At 34.8% G+C, this 25,032-nt stretch overlaps 1 protein-coding gene across 3 annotated transcripts in view; it reads right to left on the reverse strand.

Annotated features, from left to right (window-relative positions):
• The window catches only part of LOC123532892 (radical S-adenosyl methionine domain-containing protein 2-like), a 90,764-nt gene extending 66,465 nt beyond the window's left edge, over window positions 1-24,299 (reverse strand). For all 3 annotated transcript variants that reach the window (XM_045314491.2, XM_053518451.1, XM_045314489.2), the window contains exons 1-2: window positions 24,053-24,299; window positions 15,170-15,905 (exon numbers count right to left, since the gene is read on the reverse strand). In XM_045314491.2, the coding sequence (XP_045170426.2) occupies window positions 15,170-15,887 (718 nt within the window). In that variant the 5' untranslated portion in view covers window positions 15,888-15,905; window positions 24,053-24,299. The remainder of the gene's footprint in view (window positions 1-15,169; window positions 15,906-24,052) is intronic.
• Between the last annotated feature and the right edge of the window lie 733 nt (window positions 24,300-25,032).

Raw genomic sequence — 25,032 nt, forward strand, 5'->3', positions numbered from 1 at the left:
CGGAACAAAACATTTAAGTGTTTACGGAATGAATACCAATGATTTTTGTTGTCCTAGGCCACACCTCCTACCACCTAAGGTATCAATCGTGTGCTCGGACGGACGGACGTCATCACATAATACGTCCGTTTTTTCTTCAAAACGGGCGTAAATAATCGGGTCATCTTTTTAAGTTTTCTCTATATACATATAGGAAAAATAGACCACGCCCGCTGTCGGTCATGATTTTTGACGAATCAGAATAACTTGAACAATATTTGTAAACTATTTGTGTGAAATTATTTTAAAATCGTACCGGCAGTTTCATCCAAGAAGATTTTTTTTATATTTATACTATATTTATTCAGGGAAAATTGACCACACCCTCTAGTGGCTATGTTTTTTTGACAAATCGAAATGATCTGAACAGTTTTGAGAGAGAGAGAGTCGGTGTGAAATTATTTTAAAAGCAGGCCAATAGTTTCTCACAAGAAGATTTTTAAAGTTTCCACAATACATTTATATATAAAGGGAAAAGTGACAACGCCCCTAGCGGCCATGTGTTTAGACAAATCGAAATAATTTGAATTATACTGGTAAAGGGTTACATAAGGATAATTTGTATGATTGGACCAGCCGTTTAGGAGGATATGTCGTTTGAATTTTTTTCTATTTTTAGCTCTGGTGGACCCTGTCTGCAACCATGCGAATTCGTTTGAACCACTTTGGAAATGGACAACCCAAAGAACATCCAGCCCAAGTTTCATCAACTTCCATCAAATGGTTTCAGAGGTAATGTTGTTTGAAAAAAGTTGAGACGGAAGAACGACGGACGGACGCCACACGGTAAGCGGTCGAAATAGGTCACCATAAGCTAGGCTAAAAATGAATTTGCTCTTCCATGGCATTCCCATTCAAAATTTAACAACTTGGCCCTAATAGGCCCAGTACGTTTGACTAATCTGCTAAATCCTATATGAATATTTTTATACAAATATGAACAAATCTGGATTCAAATGTGGCTTCAAACTCCAGGAAGAGAGATTTATTTTAAACTAGAATGTTGTAGCCCAAAGGGCAACAATGTCAAGCCCATTATTTGTTGATATACTCAAACATTTCAGCCAGTTAAAACAAGTTTCATTTCAATATATTTTCTTAAACTTATTTAACAGAAACAATCATCTACACAAAAAACTAAATCCAAGTCCACAAAAACATCTTTACCAGGTACAGATATGTCAAAATACACCTAAAATTTGATGTACCATCAATGTTGTACCACAGAAAAGTGGTCTCGGATTTTCCCTACTGCCAATAATAAAAAAGTTACAAAATAAGCTATTTATAGTAACAACAAAGGGAAGTAATTCAATGAAAAATGTGAGTCCACAAAAGGGATATGCCAAATAAAAAATGCATGTTCAATGCATGCCTAAGATTGTATATGACCTTTGACCCCCTAAGCTTTACCTTGACCTTTGAGAGAGGGGCCTTGAGTTTGCGCATGACACCCCGTCTCATTGACGCATACATTTATGTCAAATAAAAATAAGAATGTTCGATGCCTGTCAAAGTTATGGCACAGACAAGCTCTAAAATTATCTTTGACCCCTAATCGTGACCTTGAAGTAAGGTCTGGGAGTTGCTCGCGACACTCCGTCTCATTTAGGCAAATTACAGCCCGGACAAGCTCTAAAATGATAGCTGACCCCTAAGTGTGACCTTGAGCTTTGAGATAGTTTGCGCACGACACGCCGTCTCATGAAGGTGAACATTTATGCCAAATAAAGAAAAAAAAAAGCTCAATACTTTTCAAAGTTATGTCTCGGACAAGCTCAAAAATGACATTTAACCCCTGATTGTGACCCTGACCTTTGATTTAGGAACCTGGATTTTGCGCATGATACTCCGTCTAATTGCGGTAAACATTCGTGCCAAATATAAACAAGATTCCTCAATGCATGTCAAAGTTATGACCCGGACAAGATCCGACAAGACCTTTGACCTCCAAGTGTGACCTTGACCTTTAGGATAGGAACTGGGGTTTGTGCAGAACAGTCCGTCTCATTGAGGTTAACATTCATGCCAAATATAAACAAGATTGCTCTATGAATGGTCCGAAAAAAACAAATCCGGACGGACGGACCTCGCATTAACGCACTAACACACACACACCGAACAGCCATTTGAACGACTATGCCTTCGCTTCCACAAGCGGGCCTGACAGAAATTATAGTTTCATCCCTTTTCGTAGTATCTATATTTAAAAATCAAGTTATTCTTACCGGGTCCGAATGAAACCTCACTGTTTATTTGAACAAAGTTGAATCCCCTAAATATAGAGAAAATTTATACTAAATATGAACAAATTCATCCTATTTATTATTGAAAACACTTTCGGAAACTCGCAGATGTAGCCTTTGTTGGGTCACTTCTGGTCTTTATGAGCATTTCATTCTCGTTAAAGCGTCTAGTGGGAACTGGTAAAACTAAAATGCTCCAAACACCAGTGCGATTGACATGATATCTTGAATAGAATTTCCTATATTCCCATGGTATTCCACTCCAATAAACTCTATTCTTTTATTCCCATAGTATTTCACACCAGTAGACCTTATTCCATTATTCCCATAGTATTTCACTCCAATAGACCCTATTCCTTTATTCCCATAATATTTCACTCCAATAGACCTTATTCCTTTATTCCCAGAGGATTTCACTCCAATAAAGCCTATACCTTTATTCCGAAAGTATTTCACTTTGATAGACCCTATTCCTTTATTCATGTAGTATTCCACCCCAATAGACTCTTTTCTTTTATTCCCAAGTATTTCACTACGATAGACCTTATTCCATTATTCCCATAGTATTTCACGCCAATAGACCCTATTCCTTTATTCCAACAGTTTTTCCCTCCAATAGACCTTACTCCTTTATTTGAATAGTATTTCACTCTAATATAGCCTATTCCTTTATTCCCATAGTATTTAACTTCGATAGACCCTATTCCTTTATTCCCATAGTATTTCACTCCGATAGACCCTATTCCTTTATTCCCATAGTATTTAACTCCGATAGACCCTATTCTTTTATTCCAATAGTATTTCACTCCAATAGACTCAATTCTTTTATTCCAACAGTATTTCACTCCGAAAGACATTATTCCTTTATTCCCATGGTATTTCGCTCCGATAGACCCTATTTCTTTATTCCCATTGTATTTCACTCCAATAAACTCTATTATTTTATTCCCATATTATTTCACTCCAACAGACCCTATTCCTTTATTCCCATAGCATTTCACTCCAATAGACCCTATTCTTTCACTCCGATAAACTGAAACTGAAATTGAATAATTTGATTAAACGCCTATTTCTATACAATGACATATTCAATGGCGTTGTACATAATAATAATAACAGTAACAATCATAACAGCCTTATTTAAACAAAATGTCATGACCGCACCCTTCGCCGTGAGGTTATTTTAACTCTATTGCGAATACCAGTGCTTTAAGCCTTACATGGTACGCCCAGACGGGCTGCATATAGAGGTGCAAACCCCCCGGTTAATGATGCTATCACAGATTATTTGAAAAAAAAGAAGAACTACACACTACCCTACCCATAGAGCCTGTACCAACAATAACGTTTAATTAAACAAACCTTGAATATATAAATGTTGAAATGTAAAACCTTTAACAAAAAATCTAAAAACTATCATCTGCTGGTATCGCATATAAAACAGTTATCAAAAAATTTAGAAAGAAGTCTCTGAAATACAGTGTCTTAAGATTTTTTTTAATGTGTCAAGTGATTTACTTTTGCGTAGTTCTAACGGCAGTTCATTCCACAGTTTTGGACCAATAGTACAGAAACTTCTATCATTGAATGTTTTGCACTTGTTGTATGGAACAACATAACGACATTCAAAATTTTCTGACGATCTCAAACCTTGTCTACTTGGAGTATACTGTGTAAGGAATTCTGTTAAATACATTGGTGCTCTGCCAATGTGACAGCTATACATGAAAGAATGTATCTTGAACTCAATCTTTGCTTTCACCGGCAACCAATGTAGGTCATACAATGCTTGTTTAGAACTGTCAAATTTCCTTCTGTTAAGGACAAGTTTTGCGCACATGTTTTGAATACGTTGCATCTTACGCACCTCACCGTTAGCTACACCATACAGTATGACATTGCAGTAATCCAGATGTGAAATAACTAGAGACAAAACTAAAATTTCAGTGACTGCTTTTGTTAAATATCTACGGATGTTCTTAATTCCTAGGTAATTCAACATGGCTGTAAGACATATGCAATTTACATGATCTTTAAAGTTCAAGGTTTGTTCAAGAAAAGCACCGAAATATCTAATTGTGCTTTCACGTTTGATATCATCACCCGCAATGTTAATCGAATTCATAAAACATTTGTTCAATTGAGGTCTGCTACCAAACATGATAAATTCAATTTTTGCAGTGTTCATTTTCAGTTTTTTGTATTCATCGAGTAATTGATTATAACTGCGCACTGTTCAAGGTCTCCGATCGCTTGTGATTCTACAGAAACAGATGTTGGACGAAAGCTTTTATTTGCTATATGATTATCAGCAAAACCGTAGACGGATGGATTTTGGACTGACATCAAAAAGAGTTCCAGCATAGGTGAGATACAACCACGGACTAAGGCAACTGCCTTGGGATACACTGCATTAGAGATGGCGGTCTGATGAATATACATTGTTGATATTAGTCTTACAAGTAGGAGTCTACCCATTGAAGTGCTGTTTCACAGACACCATACTGTGCTTTTAGGATATCTATAAGAATGTCGTGGTCGACAGTGTCAAATGCCGCACTTAAGTCAATGGCAATAAGGGTCGTGACTTCCTTTTTGTCCATACCACTTAGAAGATCATTAACCAACCGAAGCAGCACAGATTCACAGGAGTGGTATTTCCTATATGCAGACTGGCTCTTAGGCAAAAGACTGTTTTGATTTACATGTTTATTTAATCTGTAAATAACAGCTTTCTCAATATGTTTTGATAGAAATGATAAAGTACTCACAAGACGATAATTGGAAAGCTCTAGTTCAAGACCAGCTTTTTTAGCAAAGGTCTAACAACTGCTTGTTTGTATTTCACAGGAAAAACTCCTTGTTGTAATGAGAGATTTACCAATTTAGTGATACTAGGGAGAAGTTCATCTACATGTGATTTCAGAATACGTGTTGACAAAATATCTAACTCTGAAGACGTAGTTTTCATTTCATCTTGAGTCAATACAGTAAATTTGTTTAAAGTTGGTACATCCTTTACTTGAGGTTCAAAGTTTTGGTGTTCACTTAGGGATTGACGTATTTTTGAGATTTTTGCCATGAAAAGGTCAGCAAATTTGTCGGCCAATGAATTATTGGACTCTCCCTCCTTGAGGCAGTGGGTTTTCGGATTTGGTGCCAGTTAGTTCAGATACTAATCCATACAGAGTCTTTGAATCACCTTTAGCGTTCTCTATCTTTTCACTGAGTGTGTTTCTCTTTTGACGTTTGATTTCAAAATTGTATTTGTTTCTTACTGCTTTATATGACTCAAACTGATCTGTTTTACCGTAACGCCTCCATGTACGCTCGGACTTTCTAACTTGTTGTTTTAGATGTTGCAAATTTTTATTGAACCATGGTTTGGGTGCTCTCTGAATTATAGTTTTCTCTTTTATGGGAGCGTGCTTATTCAGGACATCCTCTATTTCCGATTCAAACTCAGTCACAAACTTGTTGATATTCTGTGAATCAAAGTTTATTGCACTGAGGTCGCTTGAAAATTCTGATTCATTCAAATTTTTGAAGTTTCTAAATGATACGCTCTTACTAGTAATAGCCTCTTTTTTAACATCTAAGAGCACCTTAACAACACAGTGATTAGATAAAAATGGTCCAGGCTCACATTTTTCTACATGAACACAATTAGGTGACTCCGTTATGACTAGATCCAAGCTATGTCCTCCTGTATGAGTACTGAAAATGTTGTTCCAGGCCCATTGCTACTAGGGAGTCCTTGATGTTTGTAATACAACTGTTGTCATCGTTAATATGCAAATTGAAATCACCCATTATAAGTTAGTTGTCATAATGTGGTAAAATGTTTTCGGTGAAATCAAAGAATTCAACAACGAACTGGTTACCAGTCGATAGAGCCGAGGGTCTATACACACCCCTACGTGTATGGTCAAATATTTGAAAAAGAGTTTCCAAATACCATATTCAAAGCTCCGAACAGTACCGTGAGTTACCCTTCGCATATTGATCGTGTTTCTACAAGTGATCCCAACACCACCGCCTTTTTGCTTTTTTTCTATTAGTTACACTTAATTTATATCCATTCTGGTTCAAGTCAGAAGTTTCAAACTGATGTTGTTACTCGTCCGAGTACCAAGTTTCAGTCAAAAGAGCGAAATCAATGCTCTCATCTCTGAGGTATTGGCCCACAAAATTATCAAAACTTTCACTGGATGCAAGCCACTCAATCACTAAAGATACAGCAACATAAAAGCACATACAGATGCAAAGTACATTCATATCCATCATATCCAATTTTTAGCACAATCTCAACACAAATAACAGAGTTATTATGGTAGGATAGACCCCATTCCTTTATTATCATTGTATTTCACTCCAATAGACCCTATTCTTTTATTCCCATAGTATTTCACTCCTATAGACCATATTCCTTTATTCCCATAGTATTTCACTCCAATAGATCCTATTATTTTACGGTATTCCACTCCAATAGACCATATTCCTTTCCTGATGTAACAAATGCACTTGGACAACTTACACCAAATTTAATAAATCTGACAGGATGTTTCTTGAGAAAAATAGTTTCGAAAGTCCATAATTTTATCCCTTTTGGGCTCCTGCTAGTCCCTTAGGGATATGAAATCCCTTTTTTAAAGTACTCGGATCTAATATTACGATTAAAGAATACTTCGAATCTCTTGACAGATGATTAAAATAATTTCTTAAATAGATGATATTTTTTCATATAGTATTCACATGCAAGTCTTTATATTGGGCACCAATAGATCATAGACCCTTTATCTGAAGAAATTACGACCCGTACGAATATGGATAATATTTTCCAAATATGGACAAAATCGTGGCTCAATTCTTGAAAATTATCTCTTTTGGGTCCTTGACTGGTATAAAATCCCATTAAAGGATCCAGTCGTAACTGGTTTGACTTAAAAATATCCAGTGCATTAGGAGAATTGATGGAAGACTAGATTGATAAAAATACCGGGACAAAATTTGTACAAAAGATAATAGGTAAGGGTAGATTTCTCGGAAGCACAACTAATTATTGGTGTATCGTAAAATTAATTGTTTGTTGCACCACTGTAAGCACGCAGAAAGTAGACTTTTTAAAGATAGATATTTATCCTATTAAATTTCATATTTCTCTGCAACAGTACAAGACTTTAATAATTAGTCGCTTTAATGAGTGTCTTCACCAAAAGCAATTATATCTAGTTTTGTCAGCCAACTACTTTTCTGTCTTTCCGTCAGTTTTTGTTGTTGTTGTAACGGATGGATAAGACATAACACATGTATCCTATTATGATTTGTTGCATTTAAAATTTGTGGAATGAAACAAAATCCACTTTGCTTAACGGTCTTTAATTAACGGTATCAAAGAAGAAAATTACAAATACATCATCGTTATATTAATCATTCAATATAACATATTTTGCTGAAATTAAACTGGATGAAATTATATTATCATATTACTGACCAGTGAGTCATAGAATGGTCTGATATTCAAAGGCAGAAAGTTATATTGTCTAAGGCAAAGGTAAGGTAAATTTCTGCCTGTAAATATCAGATCATATACTATGGCCCACCTGTCAACAGGTGTTATATCATATGAGTGGGACGATGAATGGTGATCGGATGATGATGATAACAATGATGATGATCGATGATATGGAAGATGATGATGATGAATAATCATGATAATGAATGATTACTGGATATATGAAAACGATGATGGCTATAATGATCGAATGAATGCTGATGAATGCTGCTTGATAATGAATAACGATGCTGATGATGATGATAAATGATGTATGATGATATGGATGATGACGAATAATGAATGATAAATGAATGAATGATGGTGAATACTGATGATTGAAATCAATGGAAAAGAACGATGATGACTGGTGATCTGATGATAATGATGGTGATGAAGATGATGATGAATGGAGCTGAAGATGAATAATGGAGGTGAGGAATGATCATTTATGATAATAAGGACGGTGATAAATAATAACGATGATTCTGGATGATAATTGGATAATAATAATCGCTGAATTAAAATAGGTAGAACTGTCCAATACATTAGTTCCTTTCTCCCATCTGCAATTGACAGCTGGAATGCTCTACCCAACGAGGCCAAAGAGATCAGACATTTAGACTCCTTCAAGTCCTACCTAAACACTGATAAACCCAAACCCAACTCACTGTTATATTATGGTGCCCGGCGAGCACAGGTTCTTCATACTCGTCTTAGAACTGACTGTAGCGGTCTCAACCAAGATTTATTCTCAAAAAACATTATTCATTCGCCTCTCTGCGCATGTGGTGCCATTGAAACTACATACCATTACCTATGCATTTGACCCAACTTCTCCGATATCAGAATAGAACTCTTTGACAGCATAAGACCTCTAGCGGACATCACGCTCAAGAATCTTCTCTACGGCGATGATAACTTAAGCTTGCAACAAAACAAGTTGATATTTGACACTGTACATCGCTTCATTATAGCATCAAGGCGATTTGACAACAGTTAGTATGCCAAGTATGTTCGGCCTGATAAGTCACTCGAACCCTAACCATTCCCCGACTCTTCAATCTTCTCTACTTTCTTTTCAAATTTACCTCTCTTTTATACTTCGCATAAGCGCCAGTTTTCAATATTTATTATCATTTTCTGCTAGTTAGTTTTCTGAGGTACTTATTTCATACTTCAGTACGCAGTTGCATAGGTAAAACAACTAGCGATATTTAACAAGACATAGTTACTTTTTTGAATTACTACTGCTCTAAAAATGAAGCTATGAAAAAACTAATTTAAGATTATTACTTAAAATTCGTTACGTACTCTTCTCACTACTTTCTAAATTTTCTTGTTCACCATTTTCAAAAATTTCAATGTTTAATAAAACAGCTTAGTTCAATGTAATGTATTTAAGATCGTATATTCAATGCCTGCCATTATTGTATGTAATTTATCTGTAAGGAGAGGAACTATTTTAGTTAATTCTATCGTTCCAATCCTTTTCCTATTGTGTGTAGTCATGTCAGTTGTCATGCTTAAATGTACATTACGAAATAAATATGTTTAAACTAAAATAGGAAGAGTGTGGCTGATGTTGCACATGGTTTCAAATCTACACGAAACTTGAGTTTTCAAATTCACTACGCCACAGAAACATTTAAAGATATAGAAAAATATTCTAAATACCATACGATAAAGTGTATAACATGCAGTAATTCTAAGTACATAAAGGATATTTGTTTGTTTTCAGTGCGATATCGATATATATCTTCACCGATAAGGTAGAGGTAGAGAATTCAATATGTTCACGAAGGCGGAGAGCCTGAGTGAAAATATCAAAATTGTTACCCTTATCGGTGAAGACATATTTCAATATCTGATATCTCACTAAAAACAAACAAATTTTCTTTTATTTTATGCTAATTTGTAGAGATCAACGAATTTTCTGCTTATTACATGCTTACATATTCAAACGATTTTAATACAAAATTTACTAAGGCTATGGTGTTACATATGATGCATCCGCTATATAACAATATTGATATGGAATATCGGTGATAAGGTCCGTGAAATCAACACGATGCCATTTTTTTAGACTGCATTTAAATTTTGTTTGAAAATACACGGTCCGCGGCTAACGTCAATACAATGCAGTTAAGTATGCATATTTGAAACTTTTCGGGTCAATGCCGTCAATTCGTTGAATGGACGGAAGCTTGCTTTGTTTACCATACAAACACATGCTGAACAATATGAAAAACGTAAACAACTGAGGAATAATCGAAAGGCCTAGGTTAGAGACTTACCCTAAGCCTTCTTTACACAAGGGAAACAATCTGTTTAAATAGTGAAATTGTTGAATGAACACAGTTTCTTAATCCTAATCCTGCCCATGTTATATCAGTGCAAAGGAAAAGTAACCTATCTATTATAAATGCCATGTACGATTACACAGTTATGCATCTAACAGTCTCGAAATTGATTTCTTCGATTTTCTCATATTTCTAGATATTTTCCCATACTTTAACGTATATGTATGGGTAGTTGATATTGTTCTCTTTCCAGCAGTCAGCAGTAGCCTTTTCAACATATTTCACCTTGTGAAATTCTGTGGGTTTTGACTTTTTAAAAAAATCGTCTGTTTATTGACAAATTTCTCCGCAAAAAATGATGTCCTACTTTACCCAGGGCAATCAATTATTTGATCTTTACATAGTTTTGTATTCAGGTTGCTAATCCATGTGGCAAGTATGCATGCTTTTTTCATGATAAGAGGTAAAAAGTGGGTAGTTTGCATGAGGTACTAGGTCAATAGTCACCTAAGCCTATCATAAAGTCCTTGCGGAGTTGTCTCCATTTTTCCAAATATTTCATCCGGGATCATTTTTATCAGCTCAAATAACTCTTTTTCAGGAAATGATATTTCAATATTTTTTCGGTTTTTGTATTTTGATGCAGTTAACTTCACATACATCTAATAAAGATAGCTCCTACTTGAAGTTTGTATTTTCAGTTACAATGCCTACCTAGGTAAATCAAGCTGCAGAATTGATTATTATCATGGATTCAAAAGAAATAGCTAGAACATATTGATCTAGGAGCTGCATAACGCATAACAGATTATGTCGCGTGTCCAAAATTGGGATGGAACACAACTGACAACTGGCTAGGAAAGTAATTCGACGAAAATAAAGGTTGAGTTGATGTCCTGTGATAATTGAGTAAAACAACAACCAACTTAATGTGCTGTCACCAGTATAATCTACCAAACGATAGTAAACGGATGAAAAGTGGAGGAAGCACACACGTGCATGAATGGTAAGTTCAAAAACCAAGGTAACATTTCTAGAGCATTACCATAATTTCTTTTGAAAACTTGAGTATAGCTAGCTTATTCTATACAGGATTGTATACTGTACATAACTCAAGTATGGCTTGAAAATTATGATAACCATAGGGTACTGTAATTCTAAAGATAACAAAGGGAGATAATCAAATAATACATTTCAAGGGAGATATTTTTTCTGGAAAAAGAAGTTCGGCACTCTGGGTGATATAGAGAAATATCTCGCTGATAATTTTCAGTATTTCAAAAATTAGCATAAAATAAAACAATGTACTTGTGAAATATTGCTAGACCTCACGATCATTCTGATTCACCCTGAAGGATAATTTAATGGATACTGTTATTACCAAATGTATTCTAAATCATTCTTGGAACCGTTCTGAAATATTTTAGAAAAGAAGGAAATGTTAAGAATATTGTCTAAGAACATTCATGAAGATGTTGATAGTACCTTCTAAAAGGCGTTGAAACAGAGAAAAAAACTGAAAATATAATAGCAAGTTGGTTATAACCTGACTCTTATAATATTAAATATCTTAACAGGGTCTTTAGGTAAAATGCAAAATAACTGTAAAAGAGGCAGCATGTATATGGTACCGAAATGGCGGGTCATTTCATTGTCACAATTCAGCAGGTTAGATACATCCTTGGAGCATTCACAGGGAGGATAATAAACTAAATATAAAACTAGAGCTATCACTAAAGGTGATGAATGTACCCCCGCATGCACTGACACAGTACATTGCAATTTGACGCACACAAGATTGCATAATTTTGTGGACTGTATGTATTTAGACTGTATGTATACAGTATAGTAACAAAAAAACAAAGTCCCATAACTATGCAGAATATTTATCTAAAAGAACGTAACATGCACCATGCACAACTAGGGTTGGTACTGATCACTTGTGTGAAGTTTCATTAAATTGTGTGGAAGGGTTCGGAAGATTAGGCACGCACAAGATTGCATATGCAAACTGTATGTACATAGTATGTTAACAAGAAACAAAGTCCCATAACTCTGCAATTTTTGTCGTTGAAAGAACCTAACATGCCCCATGCACAACTACTGTTGTTACTGATCACTTGTGTGAAGTTTCATTAAATTGTGTCAAGGGGATGAGGAGAGATGGTGCGCACAAGATTGTGTCTATGTATATAGTATAGTAACAAAAAACAAAGTCCCGTAACTATGCAAATTTTTTTTCTGAAAGAACCTAACATGTCCCGAGCACAACTACTGTTGTTAAAGATCACTTGTGTGAAGTTTCATTAAATTGTGTCAAGGGGATGAGGAGAGATGGTGCGCACAAGATTGTGTCTATGTATATAGTATAGTAACAAAAAACAAAGTCCCGTAACTCTGCATTTTTTTTTCTGAAAGAACCTTACATGCCCCATGCACAACTACTGTTGTTACTGATCACTTGTGTGAAGTTTCATTAAATTGTGTCAAGGGGATGAGGAGAGATTGTGCGCACAAGATTGTGTCTACGGACGGACAGACGGACAGACAGACAGACAACCTGAAACCAGTATACCCCCCTTACAACTTTGTTGTCGGGGGGTACAATAATACAGAATGCTTTACAATTAATTTTAAGGTAAATTAACAGCAATCATGAGATCGTTAAAATTTATGTCAAAACTGACATGATCGTTAGTTAAAGTGTTTTATCAAGCAGTTATGAAATTTAAGTTCGAGACAAAGTACACAAATGACTGGGGTAAATGACTATTTTGCTGGTGCAAAATTAGTGAGAAAAGCATGTTGCTGCAAAAAAAGTATTCATTTCATCTGAATATTGTACAAAATAAAAATCAACTCTAGACGTTTGGCTGGCAACCTATATAATAATTGCATACTCGGTTTTTACTTGGTCGGTTCATGAGATGTAATTAAATAATCAACACTTAAAAATTGTAAAATTTTATTTTTATAAGCAAGAGATAGATGTATTATATAGAAATATTCTAAATTAAATAAATGACAAACAAGAGGGCCCTGATTGACCTGTATCACTCACCTGCTGACCTAATTCTTACCCTAGATAACCTAGTATCTAATTTGGACAAACAGTTTGACCAAGTCGTTTTATGTTAATCAGGTAGACTATTATCCAATTTTTTAATGATTTGACCTCGTGACATAGAGTTTTATCAGATGCACCCCACTTTTAAACTTGAACTCGATTTCATACAGACAAACATTCTGACAAAGATTTAAAAACATTTACAAAGTTTTTCTATGTGACGAAGTTACGGATTTATTCTAGGTTTTAAAAAGACAAACATTCCGACCAAGTTTCGTGACTATCAGGTAGACAGAAAATTTGACCTTTTTAGTGTTGAAAATACCTTTCCATGATTTGACCTTTTTAGTGTTGAAAATACCTTTCCATGATTTGACATATTTTTACCTAAAGAATCAAGTTTCAAACTTGACATAGATTTCATAAGGACAAACATTCTGAAGGTTTATGAAGATCAAGTAGGAAATAGTGCCTCTAAAGTGTTAACTAGGTTTTTCTACGATTTGACCTAGTTACCTAATTTGAAATCTCAGTTAACCCAATTATGACCTTGACCTGGATCTATAATTTAAGAACGAGTATAATATTTCAGTATTGATTTGATAATTTCTAAGCATGTTGTTCAAAGTGTTTTGAGACTTGTAATTCATTGAAGTGCTCTACTATTAAAAATGATATTTTGATATAATGTTATGTATTCATGCATAAAACAAAACAAACATCTTCAGTATTTACTTTGATAATTTGCATTTTAATGAAATGACTTATCACAAAGTTTTAACCATACAGCTAATTCATTGTTCCTTTTAAATTGTGGCATATATGTGCATAGATATACACCTGTTATGATTATTATTTTAGTCATTGGTTTATCTCTAGTACTTCATCTACAATATGGTTGTTATATTTTTAATTCAAAAGATAGCATAGGCAAGTATATCGGTGGAATAAAGCATTATTGAAATATTTGTTGAAATTAAGTTATCAAAATCGCGTCCATTATATTATATACATTATATCAACAGAGCAGATACAAACATAAATCGTGTTCACTTTGATAATACACTAACAAAATTTATCTAACCTCGATGACCTTGACTAACACGCCAACTGCAAAGTGTCTTATTAGAAAAAAATACTAATGTTTATCTTCTATTTTCAAGTATTTTTTTATTTCCCTGAAAAAAGCAATATCAATTTTGCGGGCTTTAAACAGTTCAAAAGATGCAGTTTGCGCATCAGCTTGGCGGTTGAGTTCTCACATGAACATCTTTAGACTGTTCTTACTTTGATTCGGTAAGTATTGTTACTGAGGGTATATTTCTTGTCGTCTAAATATGGAATAAAATATATGAGAAAATCAGATTCCCATACTTAACCCCAATGGACCTCAACCGTTTTATTTGAACAAACCTGGAACATCTACCCATCAATAGAGATCATAATACACAAAATATCAATAATTTTGGCCGGAAAATATTTTCAGATAGTAATTTCCTTATTATTTACTGAGAAATCCAGGCAGTTTTGGCAAATTATGCATTTTTGTCATGGCTTGAACAAATCTGCGAGAAAAGGATTAGGTAATTGCAAGACAATCAGATCCATGTCCATGCGTTGCACTTTTCGAGACTTTTGAATGTTTAAGAGTAAATGAATATGTAATGAAACAGGGCCAACTTTGATCTCAGGAAAACATTTTGATAAATTTTGAGTGAACTTTGTGTAAAACTGTTTCACACTGGTCAGTTTTGTTGTAAAAATCCTTTAAGTGGTTTCAAATATGTCGGTTTGAGAGGAGTTTAACGACAGAAGACGAGTGGACTGGCATTGGGTCATCAAAAAAAGGTTCTACGCGAGCCATCGGTTTTTCCAGTTCATGCAATGCTGCTTTCTAAATTATTGTAATTTTGAAGAAAAAAAAACATATAAATTTAAAGAATTATATAACACAACTTACCGGAAATTCCTGAAGTTTGGTTTGACTTTTCTGATAGATCATCTGTTATTTCGGCGAAAGTTTGCAGCATGTCAAAAGTCGTCTTCTTCCCAATCTGTTCCGTAATTTCAGAAATAACCCACAACGACAGAGTTTGACAGTTAGCTATGGTATAAATCACAGCTAGCATCAGCCGTACTATAACACCAGTGGGAGTTTTAATGCTACCGAAAACGTTTAAATCGTCGCTATACTGAGATGAGCATGATTCAATATACGAATAAACTTTAGTTTCTATACCTTCTTGATTCTTCATGAACTTCTTGGACAAAGCGTTAAGTTGTTCCTTTATTATTTCCATCGTCACATGAGCATCGTTTTCTTTCGCATATCTCTGCTCCACTGATCGTCTGTATTTGGAAATACTTGCATTCTTCGAAATACGGCCAACGTGTCCCCTGGGTGCAAAATGGATTTCATCTTCGTAGTCATGTTCAACCTTAAGTTGAATAGGAGTCGAGCCTTTGGGGTTGATGGTTTTCCTAAAAGACCAATCGCCATCATATCCGCTTTGATCATTGTAAGGCACACTATCATCAAGTTGATTTCTGCCACTGGATTGGGATTTGTACTTAGGCTGTGTAAATCCAGATCTGATTGCTGGATGGCATTCCTGAAGGAGTAGAAGTAAACTGAGAAAGCCATATAGACGCTGATAAAAGCGTCTGCAAAACTTCATCTTTCCGTGTACTGAGTTCTGAAAAAAGAAAAAGTTCAAATCAGTTCTAAACCCGTTTTTTATGGGGATGTGGTTTACAAACTTTGTAAGATCTTGGGTCATGGTAATTTTCCAAATGTATTTGGTAAAATTATAAAACGTTTTATTAAAAGAGGTTACGACCCAACTGTTTTGAGACATACCGCATGTTTAGTGTTCAACCCGTTTACAGTTGGACACTACGCTTCCCTCTTTGATTGTGTCTGACGGAAGAGGGGGAGAACTCTACGATAAGCAGTTTTTTAAATCCTACCAGGACTGAACTGTTTTGATATCTGTCTTCTGGCCTGTTTCGTCGGGCCCTTAAGGGTGTTTCTCTTGTTGCTCTGTCTTCTGAAAAGGCATTGAGTACATACGTTTTTGGTTCTAAAGGTTTGCTTTTTATATATTTATACACGAGCATTTTTGTGTTTTACATGCCATGCCTTTTTGTTTCCATTACGTGTGTTAGAGATTCACCTGGAGGGGATTACTTTTATTTACACTGTCCCGTGTCTTTGGAACATGGTGGGGGTAAGAGTGAGGTTGGGTGCGCACCATAAACCGGTTTAAGCTCCCCAGTGGTGTTTTTGCCACTGACCGTTCCAAGGCGGTGCCCCACTGTGTTCCTTTGTTTGTTCGTTTTGTCCTCGTGTGTTGGCTTTGTGTGTGTGCGCAAGTATGTATGTGTGTGTTTGTGTTGTGCACGTGTGTGTGTTTGTGGTGTGCACGTCTGCGTGCTATAGGTTTCGTTTTGGGGAGGCTGCGATTTTGGTACGTGGCATTCCCTGTTTGATATTTGTCTTTGTTTTTTACTATATTGTACGAATCGTGGGCGTGGACATGATACAAAATAATGCGGTCAATATGTGAAACAGGGTAGAAGTGATGCAGTTTTTCTACTATCTCAAACTGGGAACAAATGATTCTGTGTTTCAACTTTGTGTTTCAGACAAACTTTTTTTACATATTTCATGAAATATCACTGGCATATACGTACATAACAGTGGCCAATAGAATGTTTTAGATTTGAAGATATATCAAGGAAAACAGTTTGAATTCAACAGACATGTGGATCATTTTGAACATATTCTGATAGGCTTAAATATTAAATAAATTTTTAAAAATGGTTAAAATGATTATCTGGCAAAGGAGTACGACCAGGAATCTATGGTACTGGCGTAAGAATATGTCGATTTCTCAAACGTGTTTTTTTTTTTTGTTTTGTTTTTTCAAATTTTTATACACCTCTAATATCTGGTATCGGGGTATATTTTAAAACACTTTTAGGAAAACAATCAAGATAATTTACTTTGAAAATAGAAAATATAGGTTATATATATTTATGACACGGTCCTTGGAGAATTAACTATACAAAAGTGCGTTTCTTATCTTAAAGGCTTTATGAGTATAAATACCAAGATTTTTTATTAAAGGTTTTTTTTCCGACGTCATATGTTCAGTAAATTTATATATGTTCGGTTTTATCCAAAATCTACGAGGTATATATCGCTGTCTTATCTCTTCGTATAATGTACATTCAATAATAAAGTGATATTCATCTTCTAATTTGCCACATGGTATATATTTTTTGTCAGATATGGGTGTGCGTTGAGGTCTATTCCATCTACCAGCTTCGATTCGTAACCTATGAGAGGATACTCTTAAACGAGTTGAAGATTGACAAAACTTATTAATATTAAAACAATCTAAGTATGTTTGAAAACGAAAACTCGAAATTGTCTTATAAAACAATGCCCTGCTAGACTTTTGTATCCTTTCATGTCATTTTTGAACAAATTGATCATTTAATCGTTGTTTTACCAACGAGAGCAATACTTTGTCATCTCCTGCACCTTGATAACCCCAAGCCTCTGCAAAACCAAGGGAATGTAAATAACTTAAGAAGTAATTTGTTTTCGAAGCTGAACCTTGTTAGTTAGTATTTTATTATATATTTGGACAAATTTTGTTACACCTGATGTGTATTGAAAATGGTTTCATGAAACAGTTTTCTGCGTTATGTAGACAGGGGGTCATATCATTCACGCGAAAAATACTCAAAGTATCACTACTCATTTGTATTTCGTTCGTGATTTTAGAGGAACTAAGATAGTTTTTTAATAAAATGTGACTAGATATACATGTTACGATTTATGGCAGGCCGTGCATGCCATAATGTTATAATGTTAGTATTTAGGAAAACAACTGGTTGTCTCCTACCTTATTACATGTAAATATAATAGTAAGTAAGTTACATAACTATACAGGTGCACGCAATTGTACAAGTCACCTTTGTAACACCATACATTTTGCTTTAATTTCAATTAAGATATCTTGAAAGATTCGTAACAATCCATCAGCAAGTAAATCCAAAATATAAAGTACAGAAAGTGTGAAATTATAACTCATAAAATCTTCCTCGATGATAAATTCAGACCTTATTGAATTTTTTTGAAAATAAAGAAAAACCACCCAACATAGTTCTTAAGATTGATATATAACACAACTGGTATTGTCATATATCTAAAAAAAAGGTCAAGTCGGAAACGGGATCAAAATTAACTAGTACACTTTTTGAACAGAATCTGAATGTTAGCATAATTCTTTTCAGTCACATTCAGACTTGTTGGCATGTTAAACTAAATTATAAATGATATGCTTAGCCGCACTACTTCGATGAGACTTTGTAACGCTTGCATGTGTCTTCGTTTAGAGTTTGTAATATTATCGATTAAAGTATGGAACATGTTACTGAATAAACACTGACTGTTTTTTGAGAAAGCAGGTGCAAGAAAAATATTTTTAAGGTAAAAACAAGCATTACATTTAATCTATCATTGACTGTCTGCTACTACTGTTTTTAAAACTTTAATTCTCTGAAAAAGCAAAATGCGTCTGATTACTCAATAACAGACGGGCAATTGTTTTAATTAATGTATGCGTTTAATTTTGAGCGCTAAATACAATTAAATGCAATGACACAAATAAATGTAATAAATGTAGTTATTATATATTTAAATAATCTCAGCTAGGTCACACTGAGCGATACCGTAACCATCTGTCGTTGAGATGTTGTTACATGTTGTCGTTGAGATATGATTTACGTTGGAACTTACCTCTCCTGGTGTGTATAACATTAATTCGCACCTATTGGATTGTCGAACGTATTGAGTGTATAATATACTGACTAAAGGTTAGGGCTGGGGTGGCTGATATGTGCCTTATTTCGTTATTTCATTCTGTCTCAGCGACACAACGACAACCCCGCCGAACGTCGCCCCGCCAAACGTCGTCTTTTCGCATTTTGGAATGACATGATTGTATTAATTGTATTGGAGCAAAAAGGTGTTAATAATTATGAATAGTTATGATATACAAAAGGACTTCGGACACTATCATATGCTTTTAGGCCTCACCAAATTAAAAAGTTGTTCATCGGATTTGCCGCTCGTATATTTTCAGAAACACAAAAAAAGTGTTGTTTTGTTTGTTTTTGGCTTGCGCTCGCCCCATTGAAAAAAATCAAGCCAAAATTTGTTGGTGCGCTACATTTTACGGACGTAACAGTGTACAAATGCTTATAATTCCAGTCCCAGATAAATGGACCTTAATCACAATAAATACATACTACGCACACATATCGTCTATAATATATCATGATACTTATATTTAGTTGCATTAAAGTTATTTCCCCTTATGCAGTTACGCCATTTTCTTCGAATGTTTACCAAATTGAGTTGCTACAAAAATCGGATTTATTTCATTGAAAATTGGATGAAAAAACATACTAATTTATTTGATAACATCAATCTACATTTTTTTGATAAGGGTAAATACGTATTGATGTATGTCACCCAAAAGTGGGTGGGTAAGGAATTTACATTATGAGTTGTGTTCAGACCAATTTAGATCTTCAAATTTTCCAGTCCTCGAGTACAATAATGTTAATGCACGTTAATCTTCATTTCAGACCATAATTGAGACTTTGTTTCAACAAATTTAATCCATTAAGAAAGTTTAAAGTTAGAACAAGTGCTGTCCGAAGACTTTTTCTCAGTGCTTGACACTGAATTAGAGCTTTGCCAGTAAAAGGGGCATAATAGTCAATAGCTTTAAAAGTAACAGAAATATTGGACGTTATATAAAACTTTATTTACCAAAAATTCTAAGTTAAAAAGGGACATAACTCTATCAAAATTCAAATCAGTGTTGTGGGGATTGTTTCTCCTGGTGTAGACTTTGATATAAATTCAAGTCAAAATATTTAATAGTAACAGAGATGTTTTACTTTATAAAAAACTTTGAAAAGTCGAGCTAAAAATGCTACATTTTCATAGCAGTAAATATTCAAGTCACATATCTATGTCATGATTATGGTTTAAGATTATGCATTGTTGTATATTACATATTTTCTAACAGCATTTTCAAACGCATACACTATTTGATTACACTACTGTATGCCAATGTTATTACCTTTTTTCACGAGTGCGTACCCAAACCAAAATGTACCCATGTTTTCTCAATCCCTGGTGAATTATTTTAATGTAAAAGGGCTGTACATTCTATTTTAATGTTATTATTAGTTAATCGAGAACCAAAACAAGACAAATGTATTTCTTCGCTCTTCGCTCGCTCATGTTTTTCTCAAAAACAAAAACAAATTATTTTCAATTATTTTTTCGCTCGCCGCCTCAATTTTTTCAGAAAAAAAATCCGATGAACAACTTTTCAATTTGGTGTGGCCTTAGCCTACATTTTAATGCAAAATTCTCATTAAATAATTAAATAATACCCAAATCGTTTCGAATCACATATAAACCAATGTGTTACTTAACATATTACAGCAGAAACGTGTTTGTATCCGTTCTTATCAAGATGTTTTGTTTTTTATTTAAGCTAGGCCAGGGTATATTTTTTGGAAAAAATAAAATGTTAGATTTCAGTAAAAATGTGATGTCATCACTTTACGGAAGTTTCAAATATATGAATTCCAATTTAGAAAGTGGCAAAACATGTTTATTTACGGAAAAAAATAATAAATAAATAAAAAAGAGAATGATATATTTGCAAACAACCTGTACTTGATTAAACTTACTTTACTTTCTTATCTATACACTGTTCATAATGTAAAGTTATTGATGCATTACATGTGTGCATAGGAATGCTACAGATATACATGTACAAGTGACCGGTCAGTTTTATTACAGTGGGAACTGATATTGAGAGCATTGATGGCAAAAAATGCATTTTTTTAAAACACGCTGAAATGTTCCAAAATGCGTTTTATGATCGTCACCTATGCTCACTACATGGTAAAATGCTAAAAAATATTGGCTAAAGTTAACCAGGGGCGGAGGAGAGTGGGGTGGGTGGGGTCCAGACCCAAAGTGTCTGTGGTGGGCACTTGGTTATTCAAGTACATGTACATGTCTGTATAGCTCTGTTATAAGTGATGGCAGATAAGTGTGGACTGTGTAACTTTAATACTAAGAAAAGGCAGTCACCTTATCAAGGCCGTATGGTTCTCGCTGGGGATAAGTACCAGTGGCAGAGACAATATATGGCTAAAACATGTAATAAAAATGTATCCGAAATGAGTTCTTTGTTGGGTTTGCCTAAGGAAGCTGTATCGGAAAAAGTTAACCCAGGATGGGTGTGACTGCAACCCCGCTAAAGATAATGTTGTGCAAATCAGGGCTGAAGTTGTGGGCAAAACACATTCGAAATGTGTCATTTGTAGGGCAAAAGTAGAAGCAGACCGCTGCATAAAAATTCTACCTGAAGCTCGGCTGAACCTTTCAGTTCGTTTTCGTTGTATATGCCATCTGCATGGAAAGCGACTTGACACATCACTTTCATGGCATCACACTGAATGTGAAACCGTCACTGATTTGACTTGCCAAGATTGAACAGTTCTTGACATATGCATCACAGGAAGATCTTCATTTAAACTGGATTTTAGTCAATGTCAGGAAGATTGATTATTGGACTAGCTGAGCAAGCAACAGTTGCAGTCCATGCTTGTGTATCTTGAAGATATAGTCAGTTTAAATCGCGGACAAAGCACTGCTTGTATTTTGGGTAAGTTAAAACTACATGTCATTTCATCAAATAGGTTCTGATTATAGAACACTGATTAATGACGCAGAGCCTTCGCGTGCTTCAGGACGATGCACGGTTTGACAAGCATTTTGCCCTATTACTTGAGCTAACACCTTCAGATAGTAGCTAGTACCATATGCAGCATACTGCTGGTTCAGGAAGGAGCTGGGATGACCCAACATTCTATTGTGGAAGCAAACCAATATTGGCTTGTGACAAAAGTAAGGTGGGCAGTACAGGCATATCATGGGCGAATAAAAAAGTGGCTGTTCTTCGATCATGTCATCCACCATGATTTGGTTCACATTCTCGGACCCTTAAACAGATTTCTGACAGCCGCCATGAATGCCTTTCGTCCAACACTAATACAAACCAATGAGCATGACGTAGCCCTTGCTAATGTTCGTAAGGCGGAATTGACCCGCAATCAACTATTCAGCAGAATTAGGGTCATATCTCAAGCCGTGGCAGGTGGACATCTATTGATGCTAAGGATGCTGTTCCAGACTTCCCAAGGCTAAACCTGCAACAACTCCAGGCTTTAACATTTAACAAAAGCCAAATGTTACGCCCGTGAGCATGTGTCCAAGGACGGTGAATATAATATTCATATTCACGCCCTTGCACCAGGCCTGCTTAGATCACGAATCCAGTCCAGGCATATCAATGCCAAGCGTTATTTCTGTTGGATAGACTATAGTCAGGATCATATTAACGCTTGGTATCGTCAATGCTAAGCTGGGCAAAGAACCGCTGTCTGCTGTGCACATATTGTCTCTTTGTTGTGGTATTTAGGCCTAGTCCGCCACAAAGAACAATCTTCAGTTCACTTTTCACAAAAAAAGAACATGAAGTAATGAATGCGTGTGACATTTAGTATGTGTCTAAAAGCAACAAACATAAACGCACAGAAAAAATCAAAAAATAAAGAAATAAAAAATATATGTAAAAAAAAAAGTAATAAAAAAAATAATTTAAAAACTGGAAAAAAAACAACTTCCTCTTCACTGGTGGCGTGCGCGTCGCGAGGAGGGCATGCAGTAGATTGTCTGGTGTGTTGCTAGTATTAAAAAGCACACATTTGCCAATCTACTGCAACAAACAACCAGAATAAGTCAAATTCAACGAAAATTCGACCCAACCAATAATAATAATGATTTCACAGTATTTGCTTCTCTATCTACTATACATGTATAACATACCTATTTGCACGCTTTGCAAACATTTGTATTTGAGTTACAAACAGATGTGAAAATATGTGACTATCAAATTATTATATACTGAGAGTAGGCAAATTCATATAGAAAGTGTCCGAAGTCCTTGCTATCACTCACCCAACTCCACCATATTTAATAGAGTACACTAAACTGCGTATATACATTCAATGTGGGAGAACTTGCGAAATAGTCGATCACGGTTAAATTCGATTGGCTGATTATGACACATGCATGTTTCTTTACCTTTGTTAAAGTTTGTAAAATTATGCTATAAGATGTTTTTGCAAGTCCATGAAAAAAGACGGAAGAACTCAAGATATGGCATCAGAAACATTTAGATATTTTTCAGAAATGTTGACTGGTTCTCTGCAATTTTAGAGTTGGTGTCTTCGACTTGAAATTACGGAATGAAAGTAAAACTTTTTTGCCTATGATGTAGCGAAACAATTTACCTAACGAACATTGTGATGGGCTGGATTATAGAATTTTGTAACGTAGGCCTATGTTAAATTAATTGGTGTAGTCACTCCTGAAAAATAAGTTTTTTTTTTTTGTTTTTTTTTAAATGCTGAATTTATTCCGCGGGCATTGTTCACAGAATGTTCTACGGAATATGTGTTTGTGATTCTGTGTTTTGGAACCAATTTGAGCGACGTATTTAGGCTATATGTATCATATTTAATTGTGCTAAGATAATAGTTTTACATAAAAGCATTAATAAAATACATTAAAAAAGCCACATTACCTATAATTGTGTCGGTGTAACGTTAAACTCAACAAAAAGTAAAACAAAAAATGATTAATGAAAAAAATCAATGAAATTACCTTCGTTTTCCGCACCCGACCCACTTGAGAATTTCTTCCGTTTTACTAAACAAACCTACTCCTTTATTTTACTAAATTTTGTGTATTCTCCTTAACATTATTGCAATATCAATATAATCCTTCACTGTACACACAAAAAATTGGACATATGACTGTTTATTTAAAATTAGTCATCCGTATATACCTTTAACTAAGTACGATAGAATCCGGCACTATATCGAAAGTTGAAGCTTTAAGAGTTAGGTCCATGTTTCGGAGAAAAAGCTCGAACATCATCAAATCATAGAAAGAAAGCTTTGTTTTACATGAAAATTTAACAGCATCTAAATCATTTATATTATTCTACAAAACTATTGTCAATTTACTCATATATGTATTGAATTCCGGAAAGGAACTGTATGAAGGGGCCACACTTCTGGACAGTTCAGCGCCTTTAAAAACTCACCATTTTTATAAAGCTGTTACACGTCTCCGTTTTGATGCATCTGCAACAATGTACCAGTGCTTAAACTTAACACAATGAGGTAAAACACCGTTTTTGACAATTGTTTATACATTTATTTCTTTACAAATGGCATTCTTTTTTAAAGGGGGACAATTCCTTTAGAATATTTTAAGTATCCAACTCTATGGTACAGAACAGTAAAACATGTATTGGACAGATAAATTATTTGACAATATGCTGTTCGTTTACTAAAAAATTCTGTTGTTTTGTGATATACTGCTAAACCTTAAATAATATGTTACAATGGATGGTGTAGATGGTGAATTTTCCATCTTTAAGTTAAGCGTAAATGTCTGACATTCAAACATATCTTTCTATAAAGAAAACGCTGAATCAGAGGAGTTTCTATGTTACCTCTTGAAATTTGTGGTATGCACCACTTGCATGTACACCTCATAACAAAATTAGTACTCTGTATAACCTCATTTCAAACCATTGAGATATATCTCTCTCAATGTCCGACTCATTTACAGGT

The sequence above is a fragment of the Mercenaria mercenaria genome, chromosome 11, assembly GCF_021730395.1.
Source record: "Mercenaria mercenaria strain notata chromosome 11, MADL_Memer_1, whole genome shotgun sequence".
NCBI lineage: Eukaryota > Metazoa > Mollusca > Bivalvia > Venerida > Veneridae > Mercenaria > Mercenaria mercenaria.